Raw genomic sequence first — 17743 nt, 5'->3', positions numbered from 1 at the left:
TAAAAAAAAAAAATAAAAATTGATTGAAAAGAACTACCTACCAAGTTTGAAATGCCTACTTCTTGGTTTTCATCTGTGATCAAAGCGAAAAACGTCATTAAAAATTTTTCTGTGGCTTTCTCTTGTTTTCTTTTTTTGTTTTCGTGTTTTGATATAAAAAATTTTCCAATTTGCGACGCGATGTAGTAATTGAGCAAATTCGAATTCCTTTCATAAATCATCAGACGTTCAAGTAAAAATCGTGATAAAACAATTACCCATAAACCTCAACGATTCTAGTATACAAACAATTCAAACAAACATGTTCATTATTCCATAAAAAACACTCACAATGAGGATGCACCCTTGGAACCCCGTACCAGGGGAAAGAAGTTATGGCATTGGTAATTATATAAATGAAGTTTTCTATTTGAGATAATAATCATCATGCCTCTTATGTTGTTAATTACAGTACGTTATTTTGATTCACATCCCTCCAACCACGAGCTTGTTAATTTATTCGAAACACTTGTTGATAATGGTTCTCGAAATACCGTCACACAGATACCTCTGGCATTTTCTGATCAAATTTTCTGAATCACCGCTTCAAATGTTCAATTCACTGGGGAAATTATTTCATATAAATGATTGTTATCGATATTATATTTATCGTTCTTGTACTTCGCAAACGTTATCAAAATTCGCGATAATTAAACAAGTCATCGCATTTTTAATCACGCATCCGTTCCTCATTCACGTTCGGTGAAATCACTTTGTCAAATGAGCGTTCGATAACGAAGTTATCTCGCTATTCTAAGTATCTCGTTAGAAATTGTCACGAGGGGATTTTTCGGATGCTGGTAATGATATTTTATTTTATGTATTTTTTTCTATCTGTACGAATAGATGATGAAAAAAAATTCTCACAACTAGAACGTAATTATTACGGACACGATTACTCATATAGTATACATGAGCGATTAATTTGACCTTAATAAATAGTATCCATGAAAAAATATTAAACGATGACAGTTCCCATAATTGTTTGGCACACATTTTAGGATGCAAATTGTTCGAAACACCGGAAGCTCGTGTAACGAATTATATAACACCTTTTAAAATATTATCGAAATGTAACGGTTGTACTTTTATTTTGAGAAGTTATTATTTTTCTAAAGAAATATCGAAAATGTGCTAAGATTTGGGTAAATTTTCGTCTACGTATCGCAATCGTATAAATTCAAATGGCCTAATTTATGTTTTGTTTCATATTACAGCCATACATAACTATCAGGAAGTGGGAGAATTCCGAATTAAACTCACGGTTGGGGAATGTGTACGTATCCTACAGGAATGCGAAGACTGGTACTACGGTTACGCGACTAAAAACAAGCTGGTTCTTGGTATATTTCCCAGATCTTTCATCCATATCATGGATCCTTCGCATAAAGACACAGCGTGGTGAGTTTTTTTTTTATTGATTGGTTCGTCGATTATTATCGATATTTTAATAATACTCCGTGTTTATTTAGTGGCACTTACACGTACGGTAGTCAATCAAATATTCCTTCCGAAGTTACCTCTGTTTTAAGAGAATGGGGAGCCATTTGGAAAAAACTGTATATTGTGAGTATATATTGTTATTGTCGAATGTGTAATGGCGAAATTATGCGATAATTTACATATTTAATTGTATTTTTCTTCTAGTCAAACAATCCGCACTTTAAAACGATAGAAAATAAAATGCACGAACTGATTAGGTTACGTTGTAAGATACTTTCTGGTACATTACCAGTCGATGAACTCAAAGAGGTGAAAAGACTAGTCACTTGGTATATAGATGTAGGAAATAAGTAAGTAAATTCATCTCATTGTTTAAACCGTTTTCGAGATTCTATTTATATATATCGTTTTTTCATAGGATTCTTGGCTTGGATATGGTTGTACGTGACGATCAAGGGAATATTCTGAATCCAGATAGTACGTCGGTTATCGAACTCTATCGACATCATGAGATAGCAACTCAACGGATAATGACACCAGCGGTAAGTTGAAATCACTCAATATCGATTGGGAATTAATGTTTATGTATATGCATCTCGGAATTAATTATTTTCATATTTTTGACGTTTTCTAGTGTGAAATACAAAACAACGTCAGTCAACCAGTTGCCTCACAATCTCATACTTATACGTTTTACTTATCTGTACGTAAGCTGATTTGTAAACCGATGGAAGACATCGAGTTATTGATTACACTGTACGATCAGAAATCCTCGAAACCATTTTCCGAAAACTACGTTATCAGATGTACTCGAGAAATGGTTCAGTCCGATGCCGACAAATACCATAATTTTAGAGCTTTATTTATTGTAAGTTCGTTATATTAATTTATTTCTTCGTTAGCTTCGTAGTAATCGTGTTGAATATTTTGTTTGTTTCGTAGGATTTAGGTATCCGAGATTTAAACCTTGAAAAAGTCTATCTAGTCTGTTATGTGATAAGAAACGGAGCTATGGAAGCTGACACCAATAATAAAAATAATTCGAAAACTAGCATCAATGATATGTACTCGGTTAGAAGACCGTACGCGGTCGCTTGTATGAATTTATCACCGTATTTTAAAAATGCTATCGAATCTGATGAAGATAGAAATCATTTTTTACCACTATTGCTGTAAGTTAGCTTGGTCCGAGTGAAGATCGTCTACTTACGTATTTATTTTTTCTTATAATTATTGTATTTTTTTCCAGTTGTGAAAAAGATACTCTCGATAATACTTTGAAGAAATGTTTCAATCAAAGAGATTTCCCATTCAAAGATAATAGACAAGGAGTCGTAGTGAATTTCAAACTCTTACAAGCTGATTTGAAACAAGTACGAATTATTTTTATCGAAAATTGTTCTCAATGTTCTAACAAAATGTTAATCTAATTTTTTTTTTTTGAAAAGGTACGAGAAGAAAATCCTCATCTTGTCTTCGGTAATATCGCGGTAGTACGTAAAATGGGGTTCCCGGAGGTCATATTACCCGGAGACGTACGTAACGATCTCTACTTGACGCTAATCAACGGCGAATTCTCCAAAGGAACTAATAAATCGTCCGATAAAAATATCGAAGTCGTTGTAACCGTTTGTAACGAAAAAGGTGTTCCGTTACAGGTATTTTAGCTCTTTTTGTTTCATTCGAAAGAATTTAGAAATTGAATAATCACACATTTGATTTCTGTTCCACCTCCATTAGGGTGGTATTATTTTAGGTTCGGGTATCGAGCCACAGACTGAATACCATTCGGTGGTGTATTATCACGAAGATAAACCTAAATGGTACGAAACGTTGAGAGTTGTCGTAGCTATCGAGGATTTCAAAGGATGCCATTTAAAGTTTTTATTTAAGCATAGGTATGTTGCTGATCAGAAACAGAAAACTATAACGTTCTTGTGAGTTTAATTTATAAATTTAGAATGATCGTTGGCGAGGTGTTAATAGTGGAAATTTTATGCTTCGTAGATCGTCCAAAAATGATAGTAAAGAAAAGAACGAGAAACCTTTCGCTATGGCTTTCGTCAGGCTTATGCAAGAAAATGGGACTACGTTGAAGGATGAAGTACACGATTTATTGGTGTACAAGGTGCGTAACGCTATGTCTGGGGTGTATTTGAATGAATTAGGATTAGGTTATTTATTGCGTTTTATGTTTCGTAGGTTGATCCAAAGAAATACGAACCGATCGATATAGTTTATTTGGAACTGGCGTCGACCAGAACTGAATTATTAGAAGGAGCCAGAACAACGATGCCAGGATTGACTCTATGTAATAAAGATACATTTTTCATTCAAACTAAAGTGTGCTCTACAAAACTTACACAAAATGGTAAATATTATTATTTTTGTCTAAAATGAATGAAGTAAGAGAAATACGGAATCAATTGTTTTTTTTTTTGTCGTAGTTGATTTACTCGGATTGTTGAACTGGACCAGTGATCCTAGTCGTATAACTTTGAATTTATCATCGTTAATGAAAGTAGACGGTGAAGAAGTAGTTAAGTTTTTACAAGATGTCTTGGATACCTTGTTTAATATCTTGATGCTGAATTCCGACTCGAACCACGATATAAAAGTGTTCGAGTGTCTAGTACGTATATTTTAATATTATTTTTATTCGTTTTATTTAAAAAAAAAAAATTAATTTGTAAAATTTATGTGGTTGTAATCCATACTTCCGAAAGTTGGAAGGGGAGGGGATATTAAGAAATGGATGAAATCCCAGTAGAATGAAGGGAAGGGAAAGAAAAGTGAACGAAAAATTATCGAGCTCAAAAAAGATCAACTATATGTAAATAGGCTATTTTTGACCTTACGTAAGCGATGATTCACCTTGAATTTTTTTTTTGCAGCTTTACGTTATCGATTTGATCCTTGATCGAAAGTACCAGCATTTTCAACCAGTATTAGACGTATACATTCAAGAAAGTTTTAGCGCCACGTTAGCTTACGAGTAAGTAAAAATAAGCTTGAAAGGTGTCCAGTGAAATTTCACTTCGATGGTTTTTTCACGTAAATTTTTTATTTGCAGGAAACTCGTTATCACGTTGGAAGAATACGTTCGGAATGTTGCCAACGTTCAAAATGTTACCAGTTATGAGAAAGATATTATGATGAAAATTATGAAATCTTTGACTTACATCATGAGGTTCATCACCCGATCTAGATACTTATTCGCACAGTAAGATGTCCATTTTCTTTGACGATGATTTTTAAAAAAATGATGGTGGAATTTCGCAATTATTAAGTTTTTTTTTCGTTCGTTTAAAATTAGATTGTACGAAGGAAAAGAGTTGGAAAAATTTGAAGAATCAATGACCTCGTTGTTGAGAAGCTTTGCAGACATGATGTGCCATAAAACAGATGCCTCTTTACTCATACAAGCCGCGTGTCTTAAATATCTTCCTCCTACAATTCCCGATATTTTGACTGTATTCAGTCCGATCAAATTAAGGTATTTTAAATACGATTCAAATTTTAATGTCGTAAATGATTCGGTTGTTTTGATTAACAATGCTTTGTTTTCAAATAGCTCTCTTTTAATGGAGTTGATCAATGGTCTACCACCGAATCGGTTAACTAAGCAGAAGATGATGACCATTGATGACATTATCCATAGTCCGCTCTTCCTAATACCCGATTGTCGTAGGGTTCTCTTGTCGCAGATACTCTGCTTGGTGAAACATTTATTAGAGAATTCTGACGAGGTAAGTGAACCGATCTATGTATTTTAGGTTTGGGAATTAAAATGTATGTAATGTATTATGACGGATAGCTGTAATACTGGAATTTAGTTACCGACAGTATTACAATGTAACAAAGAGGGCACTTGACACGGTCTCCTCGGCGAGAGATAGTGATATTAAATTAGAAGATTTACAAGTTTAAAAAAATAATTTTGGTAAATGTTTGTTGTTAATCTCGCTTTGGGATTGTTTTGCATGGCTATAATAGATGTAAACTGGTAAGTCGAAGATTAATATTTGTACCATTACGAATATTTAATCGTGTTTGTGTTTCGATTTATTCTTACGCATATTTTTTTCATTTTTTTTAGTAGTCATTGTCTCGTGTTTAGTTTTTAATTCCGCTTTATTAGTATCGTGTACGATTTAGTTGGCACTTTTTGAACGCACTCTGTAGACGAGAAGATACGTAGCTTGCTTTGTGAAGCACTCGGAAACACTCGAGTAGTACCTCGATGAATTACATAATAATTATGTTCATGTACTAAATGTATTTTGTGTGACCTGACATTGTTTTGTGTTTTCATAACTCATTTGTGTGTTTGTATGTATTCTACGATATCGTTCAATGGCTCTGTCGCAACACCTTGGCCAAGAAGCTGCATCGTCGATGCTACCTTATCTCGCATGAAAACTCTTACGCATGTACTGTTACTCATCTTTGTTTTTAACATTTTTATTATTAATCTGCTCTAATCGTTTGGATTGCTTGAATTGGAACTGGATTGCTTTTTAAAATGCTTGGTTTAATTTTCGGCAATGATGCGGCGAGAAAGTAACTCATTGGCATGATTATCGATTGATTAATATGGTTGTAATTTTTCTTTTTCCTCTCTCTTTACTCAGCTATGTATTTCAGAACCCAATGAGGTAATATTTTTATTATATTTTTATTGGTATTTTGGGTCATCTACGCTATTTCTTTCATGAATACGTTTTCAGAATTTAATTCGACGCAAAAGCTACCTAGATAGGTATTTTAATTTGAAGTGATTGTTTGGGAATGATTTGAAATTTGTGAAATAGCAACTTGTACATATGAGGTTTTTCCATGGGATCGGGATGATAGTATTTTTTTACGAGAAATATCCATCATCTTTTCTATTTTTTATTTATTTTTACCTAATTTCGAAATTCAAACTGAGTCCTCTCTTTGCATGATTTGTGAACGTAAAATTGCACTTTTAAATTTTAGTAGGTAAGCTATGCACTATTTTATTATTCAAGTCCTTCGTCTTCAAGTAATGATACTCTTTTTCAACCGTGTTGTGTTCTGTTGGATCTGAAAATTTATTTTACCCTTCTTCACTTGCTCAGCCGCTGTCTGCTGCTGAATTTTTGGGGCATTACGTCTTATAGCTTAGCTAAAACGTTGATCTATATGAGAGGCGTTTCGCGATATGGGTCCTTGTGGTGATTCGATGTTTTTTTTTTTTATTGGCGATTCCGACTTACTTTTTCACGAGAAATCGAATGGTGCAATCAGATTTCGCCTATCTCATCAACTTCTCGTTTAAAAATTGCTTGAACATGAATACTCAAAAACTCACATTTTTGGGAAATCGAAAAACAAAGTTTTTGTTTATTTTTGATTTAAAGAAAAAAGAAAAAAAATGTCGATGGAAAAATTATTTTATTGTTGTTACCTATGTAAAATTTCATGGCGAATCCGAATTTTTCGGTATTTTTTTGCGGGGTAGTCTGTAACGTTGTGTAAATTCGGCTGTTCACCACAAGGTCCCTTTTCTAAATCACGGATATCAGACGATGATGAACGAATTTCGTCAAAATTTCCCATCCAACCTATGCGCAAGACAACACTGCACCCGAAAATCAAAAAAAAAAAAAATCGAAAAAATCGAAGCAATTCGATGTTTTCTCTCTCCTGAAAAAATCGAAATATCACCACAAGGGCCCTTATCGCAAAACCCCTCTCATATGTAGTTATCACTTATTCAAAATTGATTGAAATCTGCATAAAATTTCCTGCATTTTGAGTACCCACTCGATTAGGTTCCAGATCAGTAGTAAGTGGGTTCCTTTGGAAGCCCCCCCCCTCCCACCAGAACGTTGTTTGGTGTTATTTTGCTTGTATCTGGTGACTTGGTGCTTTATATACCTATAATAAAATTGAATGTACTTGTAAAAATGTTGCAACGACTAATACATACCTACATTTGATTTTTAAAAATTGTTGAAAGAAACGAAAATGGTAGCAGAGCGTGTTTTTTTTTCTTCTGATTCCAAATCGGTGAGAATCTTATCATGAAAAATTATGTTTGAAATTTAGTAAACGATTCTAATTGAATTGTCTGTCGAGTGGGCGTATCCTAAAACCCCAGTAACCGAAATTTCAAGCCCTAAAGTTCATTTTTGAATTTTTGAAAATTTTAAAAATTTTTAAAAAGTTGTTTCAAGGGTGATTTTTAAACATTTTTGGGCGATACAAGTTTTTATGAGCAAAGTGAACCGATGTGAATTTTTTTTTCAATTCAACTCCCATACATTAACATTTACTAGTTTTGATCCATTCTGGAGGCTCCAGAGATTTTTCAATTTTCTTCAGAAACTTCAAATTACTCTGGAAAAGCAGCTTCGCAGAATCAAAAATTCACCGTTCTAAAGCCCTAAATAATTGATTTTTTTTTGGATTTTCAGAAAATTTCATTTAAAAAATACCTACCTACTTGTAAAATTTAGCACTTTCAAACTGAAGTCAGATGTACATATGAAAATAATTATAAAATTATAAGGTTTAGGGAAAAATGGGTTCTCAGTTTTTCCAAAAAGTGTCCCTGAAAGATTCGACGAGTCTGCAGAAAGAAAATTTCTGATGGAAAGGAGGGAAATGCTGGATTTCTGACATTAAAGAACACAAGCTCTTTTTATTTTACGAGTAATTTTTTTATTGAAATCACAGGTGGTGGTTACTTGGTAATCTTGGTAGGTATGTATGTACTTATGTATTTTTAACTCGTAAACTCTATTATGGAATAATGGTAAATTTTTACGCTACTGTACTATTTGTTCACTTTATTTACTTGTTTTACAAAGCTTCTCTATGTTGACTTCACTGGCTTAATTATTATTGGTGATTGTTGATTTTATGTTTTTTGTTCTAATATTGTGGGCATTTAGTACGGTAGTTTTGAGAATTAATGCATTTCACAGGGTATTATGAGCGCCGAACATAGACGCAATAAATCGAAATCCGTAGCGAAAATCGCCAAGGTGTTGGGAGCCAGCGGTTTTGAAATACAACCGCCCGATGAAAATATATCGCAAGTAAGAATACTTACCACACAAAAATAAAGTCGTTTATTAACGCAGGTCAGGTCTTCCGCAGAGTGTGTTCTTAGAAGTGTTGATTAAATTTTATAGTACGTAGCGTATGTAGAAAAATTTTGAAGCTCGTAGTGTATAAAATTAAAATTCACTGTGAAAAACTATGGATTTATGTACTTGAAAAGAGTTCGACGAACTCTTGAATATTACGTAATTTTGATTTACGTAGAAGAAAATTAGCTGATATTATTGCTGTTCGTTGTATTGCAGCTGGAGTTATGTATTAAAATATTGAGTGATGTTATGGATCTGTTGTTTAAATCCGAGTCCAACGCCACGTTCGTCGATGTGAAAGAAATCATGTTGATCATTTTACGTACTGTCATTCAAACAACCATTCAAATGGATAGAGAAAGCTCCTTAGCGGTAAGTTTATGTATTTTTTTGAGGGTTAAAGGTGTATTTGGTCGTCATGGTATTAACAATTTCTCCAGTTTGGCCATTATTACCTAGAATTACCGCGTAATTACTTGTAAAATGGGGTATTTATTTATCGTTTCTAAACAGAATAATTACCACCTTTTTTTTTGTAAATAACGGTGATATGTTCAATTTTTTTTACTGATTAGCTTTTAAGGCGTGCCTATTCATTCCATATAAAATTTATCAGATTCTTCCATCGACTTTTATTAACCTAGACCGCTAATCATACGCGAAAAAAAACAATTGGTTATGTCGCCAACTCTGTGTTATAAACAAACGCAACTGCACATGCGTCAACAACTGATGATGTGAGTGTGTGTGTATATGTGTGTATATTGCTGTTAGTAGTTGAGTTGAGTTTACCGATGGTTTACCCCTACCGTAAACTCAACTCAACTACTTACTAACAGCAATATACACACACACTCACATCATCAGTTGTTGACGCATGTGCAGTTGCGTTTGTTTATTACACAGAGTTGGCGACATAACCAATTGTTTTTTTTCGCGTATGATTAGCGGTCTAGGTTAATAAAAGTCGATGGATTCTTCGTCGTTTCGTCGAGTAATTATTATCATCAGTAATTACCGTAATTACAACGTGTTCATAGTAAACTTTGATAAATTTTGAGGCATATCCATTCATGAAGATACATTGTCTTCTTTCTAGCTAAAAATTGTCATTCCAAAAAGTATGCTTTTTTTCCAAAAACTATCCCAAAAAAAATCTCGCTTGTTTACCAGAAAGTTTAATAAAAGCCTCGCTCTAAAGTCTTACTTTTTTGCCAAAGTTGTGTAAAATTCTCAAAAAGTCATATTTCTTCAGTATATGTAGAGTTGTAAAAAAAAACTCGCCTTTGGTCCAAAATTGCCAAAAAATATACAAATTTTTTTGTCAAGTATTTTCAAAATTTTCTACCTACTTTTTGTTAAAATTGTCAAATTCTTACTTTTTGACAAAAATTCTTGTTTTTTTGCAAAATTTCTGAATATTTTGACTTAGTTTTCAAAATTTACCTAAAACCTGGCTTTTCTGCCAGAAATTGCCAAAAAGTGTCATTTTGTTGGCCAGTTATTTTCAAAAAGTCCTGCTTTTTGCCAAAAATTGTCAACAATTTTCGTTTTTCAAAAATCTACAAAAATTTTCGTTTTTTGCAAAATTGCTAAAAATTATCGTTTAGTTGCAAGAAATTCTGAAAAATTCAACTTTTCCTAAAAATTGTTCAGAAGTTTCGCTTTTTTCCCAACATTGATTTGGCCAAAAATTCACTTGAACTGGCTGGCATTCCTGGAATTTTGTATTAACCACCTAAAACGGTCAACTATTCTGAATGTAGAATGAGGGTATCAGCGCTGAACAAGTCACGTCTTCCTAGTTTCTTCCTATCATTTCCTATACCCAATAAGACAAAAAATACTCCCGCTTTTGAAAAATGTAGCGTTACTTTGGATACTTCGAATGAAAAGAAAACCATTCTTTTATAGTGTAAAAAATTATTTTCGGAAAAAACTACATCCTTGTTTTTTTCGCTTTTGTTCTCTTTTTTTTTTAGCTCGAATTTTTATTATTCTCCCTTACGATCTGAAAACAAAAAGATCATTTATCTTTGAAAACACATCGTTAAATACTACGAACAGATACAAACAACCACGTAGAAATACCATGAAAGATTAGTTCATCACCATCCACATGGCCTTTTGTTGTCCACGTTGGACAACAGACCTGAGACCACTCATTTCTCGTAAACATACAAATAACTACGTCGAAAAACGATCGCATGACCCATGATGACTCACGATTCACTGACATTTTATGTAACGTATCGTTGCGATGGAAATGGAATGGAGGTAACAGAAGGGTGAAGTGAAGGCTCATCGCTAACAAACAACGTGTTGAAAACAGAAGACCGGACTCGAATTCCTAACTCATTAGGCATTACCAATAATGTTTCCTCGAGTGAGTGATGAATCGAAATAATCGAATGATAGTAGAAGAAAGTGGTCAGTATATAGAAGGGTGCAGAGGGTAGAAAGGAGATAGCGAGATGTGTGAAATGCACAATGTAGCGTGTATGTGTTTTTGTTAACTTGTAAGATACGTAATTTTTATTTTCTTATCGCCAAAGTTCTCACAGTTACATTACAATCTGCTGGTTTGTACTTCGATAACGTATCGAATATCGAATGCAACAGCAAGTTGTAAATGTAAATAAACGAATAAATACTTGGAATTTTTTCAAAAATGAAAATACGTTTAATCTTGAAAATCAATCTGATTATGAGACAGAAATTCCAAAAATTTTGCCCTTTATGCATATCATTTACTGCGGGTGAAAAATTATCCGAGTGTATTCCCATATTAGATTCAAAGAGAGTTGAAATCAAGAGTTATCTAAAAAATTTATTGTATGTACGTAGACGTTACATATGTGCATAAGATGGTTGAAATTTTTGTAGAAATTTTGAAGCAGTTTGTGCTTTTAGAGAGCGTGAATTTACTGATATGAAATATGATATGTACCTACCTAAGTAAGTATCTTTTAGAAAATATTTCTCATTCCCACGCTCCCTTGTTACATTTCTTACTCTGAAGTTTGACGGAACAAATAAGGAAACTCGCGTTTAGTAAATACATAATTAAAATCTAGTCAAATAAATTAATTTATTACGTATTGGCAAATAGAATTATCGTATAGGAAATACAGCAATCACAAAAATTCTGGTGGAATACTTACTAAAAGAGATACTTTGATAGGTATTTTGATATATTTCATCAAAAATGTACATACATACTTTCTCTGGTCATGCAATTTCCAATATTTTTCAAGTCCTCTTTCAGTCTTCCTATTTTTGTTTTTTTAGTAAAATGAACACTATTTATTGAATTTTGTGCTTCGGATTTTTTCCCTTATATGTAATTGGAAAAATAGGTTCAAATTTGTTGACACTTTTACAAAACATCATCATGGAATTATTTTTCACTCTGAATTGATCTCAGATTTTGCAGTTGTCAAGTTTTCTTTTCATATTTTCGAACTTTTTTCATTTTTTTTTTTTTTCAGCATTGATGGAATGTTTATTTGAGGTTTCATATCAGAATACAAAAATGTCGTTTAATTTTTAAAAAATCAAAGCTTTTCATCTTCAAATTTTGTATTTAACAAAAAAGCATATATGTAGGACGTAGGTACAATAACTTTTTTGTAAATCATTTTTGCAATTTTTCCTACATTTTTTTTCAGTTTCTTGTGATTCTAGTTGTGTTTTTTTCTTTCTGATAACTCGAAGTCGGAATATGATTATGAAGATTCGCAGGGAAGCTCCCGAAATATTGGAGGCCCTACAAAGTTTTTTTAAATTTTCCAAAATTGGTCAAAAATTCCGTGAAATAATGAAAAAATTGAACTGCCTTAAATTACAATCACGTTTAGAGGTTCAATTTTGGTAGTTTTACTAGAGCCAGAAAAATGCTATCCTGAGAAACCAAAATTTTTCAATAAGACGTGTTGTAAAAAAATTTCAGGAAAATTTGACAAAATTTCGCATAAAACATCGTGAAAATTAGTTGAAATTTTTAATCAAAGCATTGAAATAACTCTCGATCAAAAATGGTGACATTTCAGATGTTTAAAAAAAGCATTAAAAACATTGTTAATTACCTACTAAAAACTGATGAAATTTCAGTCATTTGGCAAAAATTACACTAAAAAAACAAATCACTATAAATCGTTCGAAATGGATGAAATTTCTGTAAAATAACAGTAAATCAACAAAAAACGATGATAATTTCAATAAAATTTGGCAAATATAGCATGAAAAAGTATTGAATGCATGTTAAAATAATGTAAAAACTTGGGAAAGAAACATTAAAATCCATAAAAACTGCCAGAAAGTTGTGAAATTTCAGTAAAACTTTGCAAAAATTGAATGAAAAAGCAGAGTTGTGAAAACGAAGAGAACGAAAACGGAAATAGACACCGGAGAAAGAAAAAACACATGTTTTGAGAGCGAACAAAGATCGCAAAGATCGAAAATATAAAACTAAAAGAATACGTAGAAACAGAACTGAAACTGAAAGCAAAAAATTCGATTTTTTCCACTCTTTTACGTTCCTTCAGTTTTTTTTTTTTTTTTGTTAGAAAACTACATAGTAAAATGACTGAAAAAATGTTAATTGTGATCAAGGCAAAAAAAAGTAAAAACAAAATTTTGGCCAGAAAAACTAAAAGAATTGAAAAGATCGAAAAACAACCGATTAAAAAACTGAAAATAACGAAAAAGAACCAATAAGAAAGAAAAATAAAAAGAACAAAAAAAACCGTCTCGTCAGAACCAAATTCAAAAACTTAAAATTGTGTAAACGAAAACGGGAACTGAAACAAAAAACCAAAAGGTAAAGAACGAAAACTGACTTCGAAATAGGTTTTTGAGAACAGAACCGAACGGAAATCCAAAAATTTCGTTTTCACAACCTTGTGAAAAAGTGTTAAAAAAATATTAAATAATGAACGAGCACGAAAAAAATCATTAAAATCAATAAAAACTACCAAAGAGTAGTGAAATTTTAGTGAAACTTAAAAATGACACAAAAAAAGGAAAAATTTCCTGATTACATTTTTCAAGTTTTAGAATTTCTTCGAGTAATTTTTTCTCAATATTTTGTAATTAATAAGTACATATTATTAGAAAAATGTCTGCGTTTTTGAGAAACATTGCAAAATGCAAGTTTTACAATTTTTTTTTCAGTTTTTGTCGTTTAATTTTACAGTTTTTGTATTTGAAAAAAAATACCCATCTATTTTTAGAAAAATGTCTCAGTTTTGAGATGGAACCCTTTTTTCCTTTTTTCCAGACTGTTTCATCATTTCATCAACTTTTCCTCAATTTTCAAATTTTTGTCTCAATTTTCACAAACTTTTTCCAAGTACCTATCAAAAAAAAATGCCTCGTTTGTTGACATTTCAGCATGATTTCATCTCATGAATTTTATGCTACCTATTCGGCGTATTTTCAACTTGATTTCACCGAAATTGAAGCTAGAAGGTATATTCTAACTTTTTTCGTGATGTTCCATGATGAAGGGGGAGGGGGGCTGGAGATGTAGATAATTACTTTTCGAGATTAAAATTGGCAAATTATCTAATTCCCAATTCTGATGATTTTTTTTGTTCCTCCAGTTGGTTGTATTTCTTGGCTTCTTTGCTGTACACTTCATTATCAAAATACTTAATCATCGGATTATTCGATTAAATTTGAAAAATTAATTAATCGTGATTTTTTATTACTTACTCGTTTGTTAACTCAAATCGAAGTGAAATTCGGCTACGTCCCAGAAATCTATTTAAAAAAATTAATTCAGTGAAAAGATCGTATAATTTTCAATAAAAAATTCCCAATTTTAAGGATCCCTCTTCTTGCGAATCTTGAAGACATATGGTGTTTTTGGGCTCTCGGAGATGGGATCTGAAACTGGTTTCCTTTGCGTACATTTGACGACTGAATACTCGCCTAACGACCTTTTGTTTGCAAATCTACTCGTACATAGACAATATAAACGATCACCTGGAAGAGCTAATTACAATTCGTATAGTGCATTAATACGTTATTATGTTTTCCATTATTTGTTGAACAGGGTAATTTGGCTTCGATAATGATCTCGATCTATCGCCAGATGTCACCTCAGCATTTCGAAGCATACATCAATCATTTCGTAACTAGATCGGATTTATTGGATTTCCTGATGGAGATACTAATGGTGTTCAAAGATCTGATATCCAGACCGGTATACCCGACCGATTGGTGTGAAATGATCTTGCTTCAGAATAGGTAGGTAGTACATCACCTAGATACCTACTTAGTTTATTGATTCATGATTCGGTTTAATTGCTTTATCTTTCGATGGCCCTTTTTCTTTAACGAACCAAATTAAACATTACCACGTGTACTTCTACACTCTTACATATTGTAAAGAATGTTCGTACATATAAACGATAAGTACGTAATAAGTACATACACATACAGTTGTTCGTCGCATATCTGGGAATGAAAAATGACTCCCGGTCGATAACAGTGTGTGTGCGCGTGAGAGAGAAAGAGACAGTGACAGGGAGAGAAGTATTAATTATAAATCTCGACCCGTGTTTTCGAGATAAGGAAATTATTATCCATCGTCGACCAATTACGGGAGTCAAGGAGTCAAATAAAGCTCTCCGACGCATGGTACGTGCGTCTCTAGTTCTCAACCAAAGGTGCTGAATTGTTCGTTATGAAATTTAACTTACGATGTATCGAATCGAATTCGCCAATAGAGGAATTTATTAGCGCATAACTAATGTTTGTATATATGTACCTTGCTCGCGGTTTGTGTTTTTAAATTCATTATCAATTTTTTTTTTTATTGCAGCGTGATTCTAAAATCGTTACGATTCTTTTCGCACACGATTCGCGATTTCTTTACACTCGAATTCGAGTACCAAGTTTGGAATAATTTTTTCCACTGCGCCGTATCGTTTTTAACGCAACCTGCATTGCAATTGGAGACATTTTCGCATAGCAAGAGATGGCGTATTACGACCAGATACAAAGATATGAGAAGAATTGCCGGCCACGAGATTCGTATCATGTGGTTTAATCTGGGTACGTTTACTCGTATGTATCTGTTACTTTTTTTTTTTTTTACTCCAAGTACCTAGTTTATTTTGAAAGAGAGCTACCTGCACAGTCGAGAAGGTGGGCAGAAGGAAGTTTATTGAAAGAATCAGGTTCTAAGTATGTAATTGGCAAATGAACAGTTCGAAGAAAATTTTCTTTCCAACATAATTAATTCATCGAAGCAGATTGGGTTACCTACCATGTCGTGTATGTATTTCTCTTCGGGTTTTTCGCTGTTTTATCCCTCTCTCTCTTCCTCATCCTCATCATCATCATCATCACCATCGTGAAATCTCATTCAGCAGGAGTGATTTTACGAGTATTTGTGTGTAGTTGTGTTCGATATGATCGTAGTAATGTAATACATATGTAAATGTAGGTACATGTTATGCATGTGTACATCTACATACACGTACAGATCATCTTTGTATTTCAAGGTCGTCGTCTGCGTTTGGTAAAAAAAGAGAGAAAAAATCGTACGAGATTATCTCTCTGTCTTTAGAGTTGTGTGTGGTGGTGTTGATGAATAAGAGAGAGAAGATGTTGGTCTAATAGTGGATCTTTCTACAACTCGAACTCGTACATAAGAGAGGTACCACTCGCTGCGAAGACTCGACGGTGATGGACGGAGGAGCCAGCGTGATATAATGTGACTTATGCCAGTAAAAGCCTGCCATTCGTATTCGTAAAACGTGATGTGATTTGACATAGACGTTGTTGTCGTCGTCCTATTGTGTACTGTGTAATACCTTTGATTACTGATTAGATCGTATAGTTAGTGTTGTGGTGTCTGTGTAGACTTAAAGACGTGACCCATTGCGTAATATTTATTTACATAAATGTACGTAATTATTATTATCGTATCGACGTGTCGTGATAATTTTCAATTTCGCTATCGATAACGTCCAATGTTGGTGTTATTGACGCAGGTCAAAATAAATCAAAATTCGTTCCTCATTTGGTGAGCCCGTTCCTCGAAATGACCCTCATACCGGAAGAAGAACTGAGGAAGTTGACGATACCGATATTTTTCGACATGATGCAGTCTGAGTTTTACTCGTATCGTGATATTCTTGGTGATAAGAAGGATACCAACAAGATTAAATATAATTTTTCCGAGGTATGTATTTATTCGCTTATAATTTGACTACATATATTTTTATTATACGAGGGTGAGTTTCGTTTTTTAAATACAACAGGTGGATTGGTTATTTATGAATGAGAGAGGTACAGGTGTTTGTGCGAGAAATGAATGGACTGAACAGGAACGTGAGCGATTGTGGGATTTTGAACTTGGAAACACGAGGGATTTTGATAAAAAACAGGAAGAAGAGATTACGAACGTGTAGAAGAGATTTGATGTTGATAAGTTGATTTTATTGTATGTGTTTAGAATGTGTTTTGTGTTTGTGAATGTAGTGATTTGGGTAGGATTTTTTTCTTGATTTGATTTTTATCGCGGTTAATTTATTGCTTGAAGGATGGTGAATGAAAATTTGATAAGTGCACGATTGGATTTTAGAATTGATTACATTTTGAAGCTATCGCCTGTACTTTTGAAAATTTACGTTTCTCAATTACGAGTTGTGGATTTGTTTTGATCACAGATAATTGATTTCGTCGGAGTTTGTTAGATTGTTTGTCATTTTTTTCCATAAATTTTACTTCAAATTTTTTATGAAACCGGAATATGTCGAATGAGCATGTCCAAAATAACCGTAATCAAAATTCTAAAAATTCGAGTTCATTTTTTGATTTTTAAAAATTGAAAAAATTGAGAGAAGATTTTTTTTCTAAACCAGCGTACTTACTTAATTAATTTTAATCCTCACTACCTCAAAAACTGCCAGTTTTTTTAGGTCATTCTAGAGCCTCCAGTGAGTTTTCAGTTTTCTCCAGAAATTTCGAATTGCTATTGAAGGGGCAAGTTCATTTGACAAACTTATAAATTCCAGAAAAAAAAATTGAAAAATTAGCATTTTTAAAATTTAATATTTTTTCTAAAAATTACATATCGGTTAAAAATATTATACCTATTTTCATTAATACTGCTA

The 17743-nt window shown here is 32.9% G+C and overlaps 1 protein-coding gene across 12 annotated transcripts in view; it reads left to right on the top strand.

The window, feature by feature from the left end:
• Positions 1-126: 126 nt before the first annotated feature.
• mbc (myoblast city) overlaps positions 127-17743 on the top strand; it is a 31493-nt gene continuing 13876 nt past the window's right edge. For 4 of the 12 annotated variants that reach the window (XM_065365452.1, XM_065365449.1, XM_065365446.1 and 1 more), the window contains exons 1-22: positions 128-383; positions 1257-1440; positions 1512-1605; positions 1687-1832; positions 1901-2024; positions 2117-2350; positions 2425-2654; positions 2732-2855; positions 2931-3140; positions 3223-3419; positions 3490-3610; positions 3685-3853; positions 3930-4114; positions 4377-4477; positions 4556-4705; positions 4799-4978; positions 5057-5231; positions 8442-8555; positions 8826-8981; positions 14671-14864; positions 15442-15686; positions 16619-16809. In XM_065365452.1, the coding sequence (XP_065221524.1) occupies positions 332-383; positions 1257-1440; positions 1512-1605; positions 1687-1832; positions 1901-2024; positions 2117-2350; positions 2425-2654; positions 2732-2855; positions 2931-3140; positions 3223-3419; positions 3490-3610; positions 3685-3853; positions 3930-4114; positions 4377-4477; positions 4556-4705; positions 4799-4978; positions 5057-5231; positions 8442-8555; positions 8826-8981; positions 14671-14864; positions 15442-15686; positions 16619-16809 (3576 nt within the window). In that variant the 5' untranslated portion in view covers positions 128-331. Of the gene's footprint in view, positions 384-1045; positions 1185-1256; positions 1441-1511; positions 1606-1686; positions 1833-1900; positions 2025-2116; positions 2351-2424; positions 2655-2731; positions 2856-2930; positions 3141-3222; positions 3420-3489; positions 3611-3684; positions 3854-3929; positions 4115-4376; positions 4478-4555; positions 4706-4798; positions 4979-5056; positions 5232-8441; positions 8556-8825; positions 8982-14670; positions 14865-15441; positions 15687-16618; positions 16810-17743 lie in introns of those variants that run through there. The other 8 variants (XR_010558958.1, XR_010558957.1, XM_065365451.1 and 5 more) reach the window with 7 other exon arrangements.

Source organism: Planococcus citri, chromosome 5 (genome assembly GCF_950023065.1).
Source record: "Planococcus citri chromosome 5, ihPlaCitr1.1, whole genome shotgun sequence".
In the NCBI taxonomy this organism is placed as follows: domain Eukaryota; kingdom Metazoa; phylum Arthropoda; class Insecta; order Hemiptera; family Pseudococcidae; genus Planococcus; species Planococcus citri.
The sequence above is the reverse complement of the archived record's forward strand: the minus strand, read 5'-3'. Positions and strand labels throughout refer to the sequence as shown.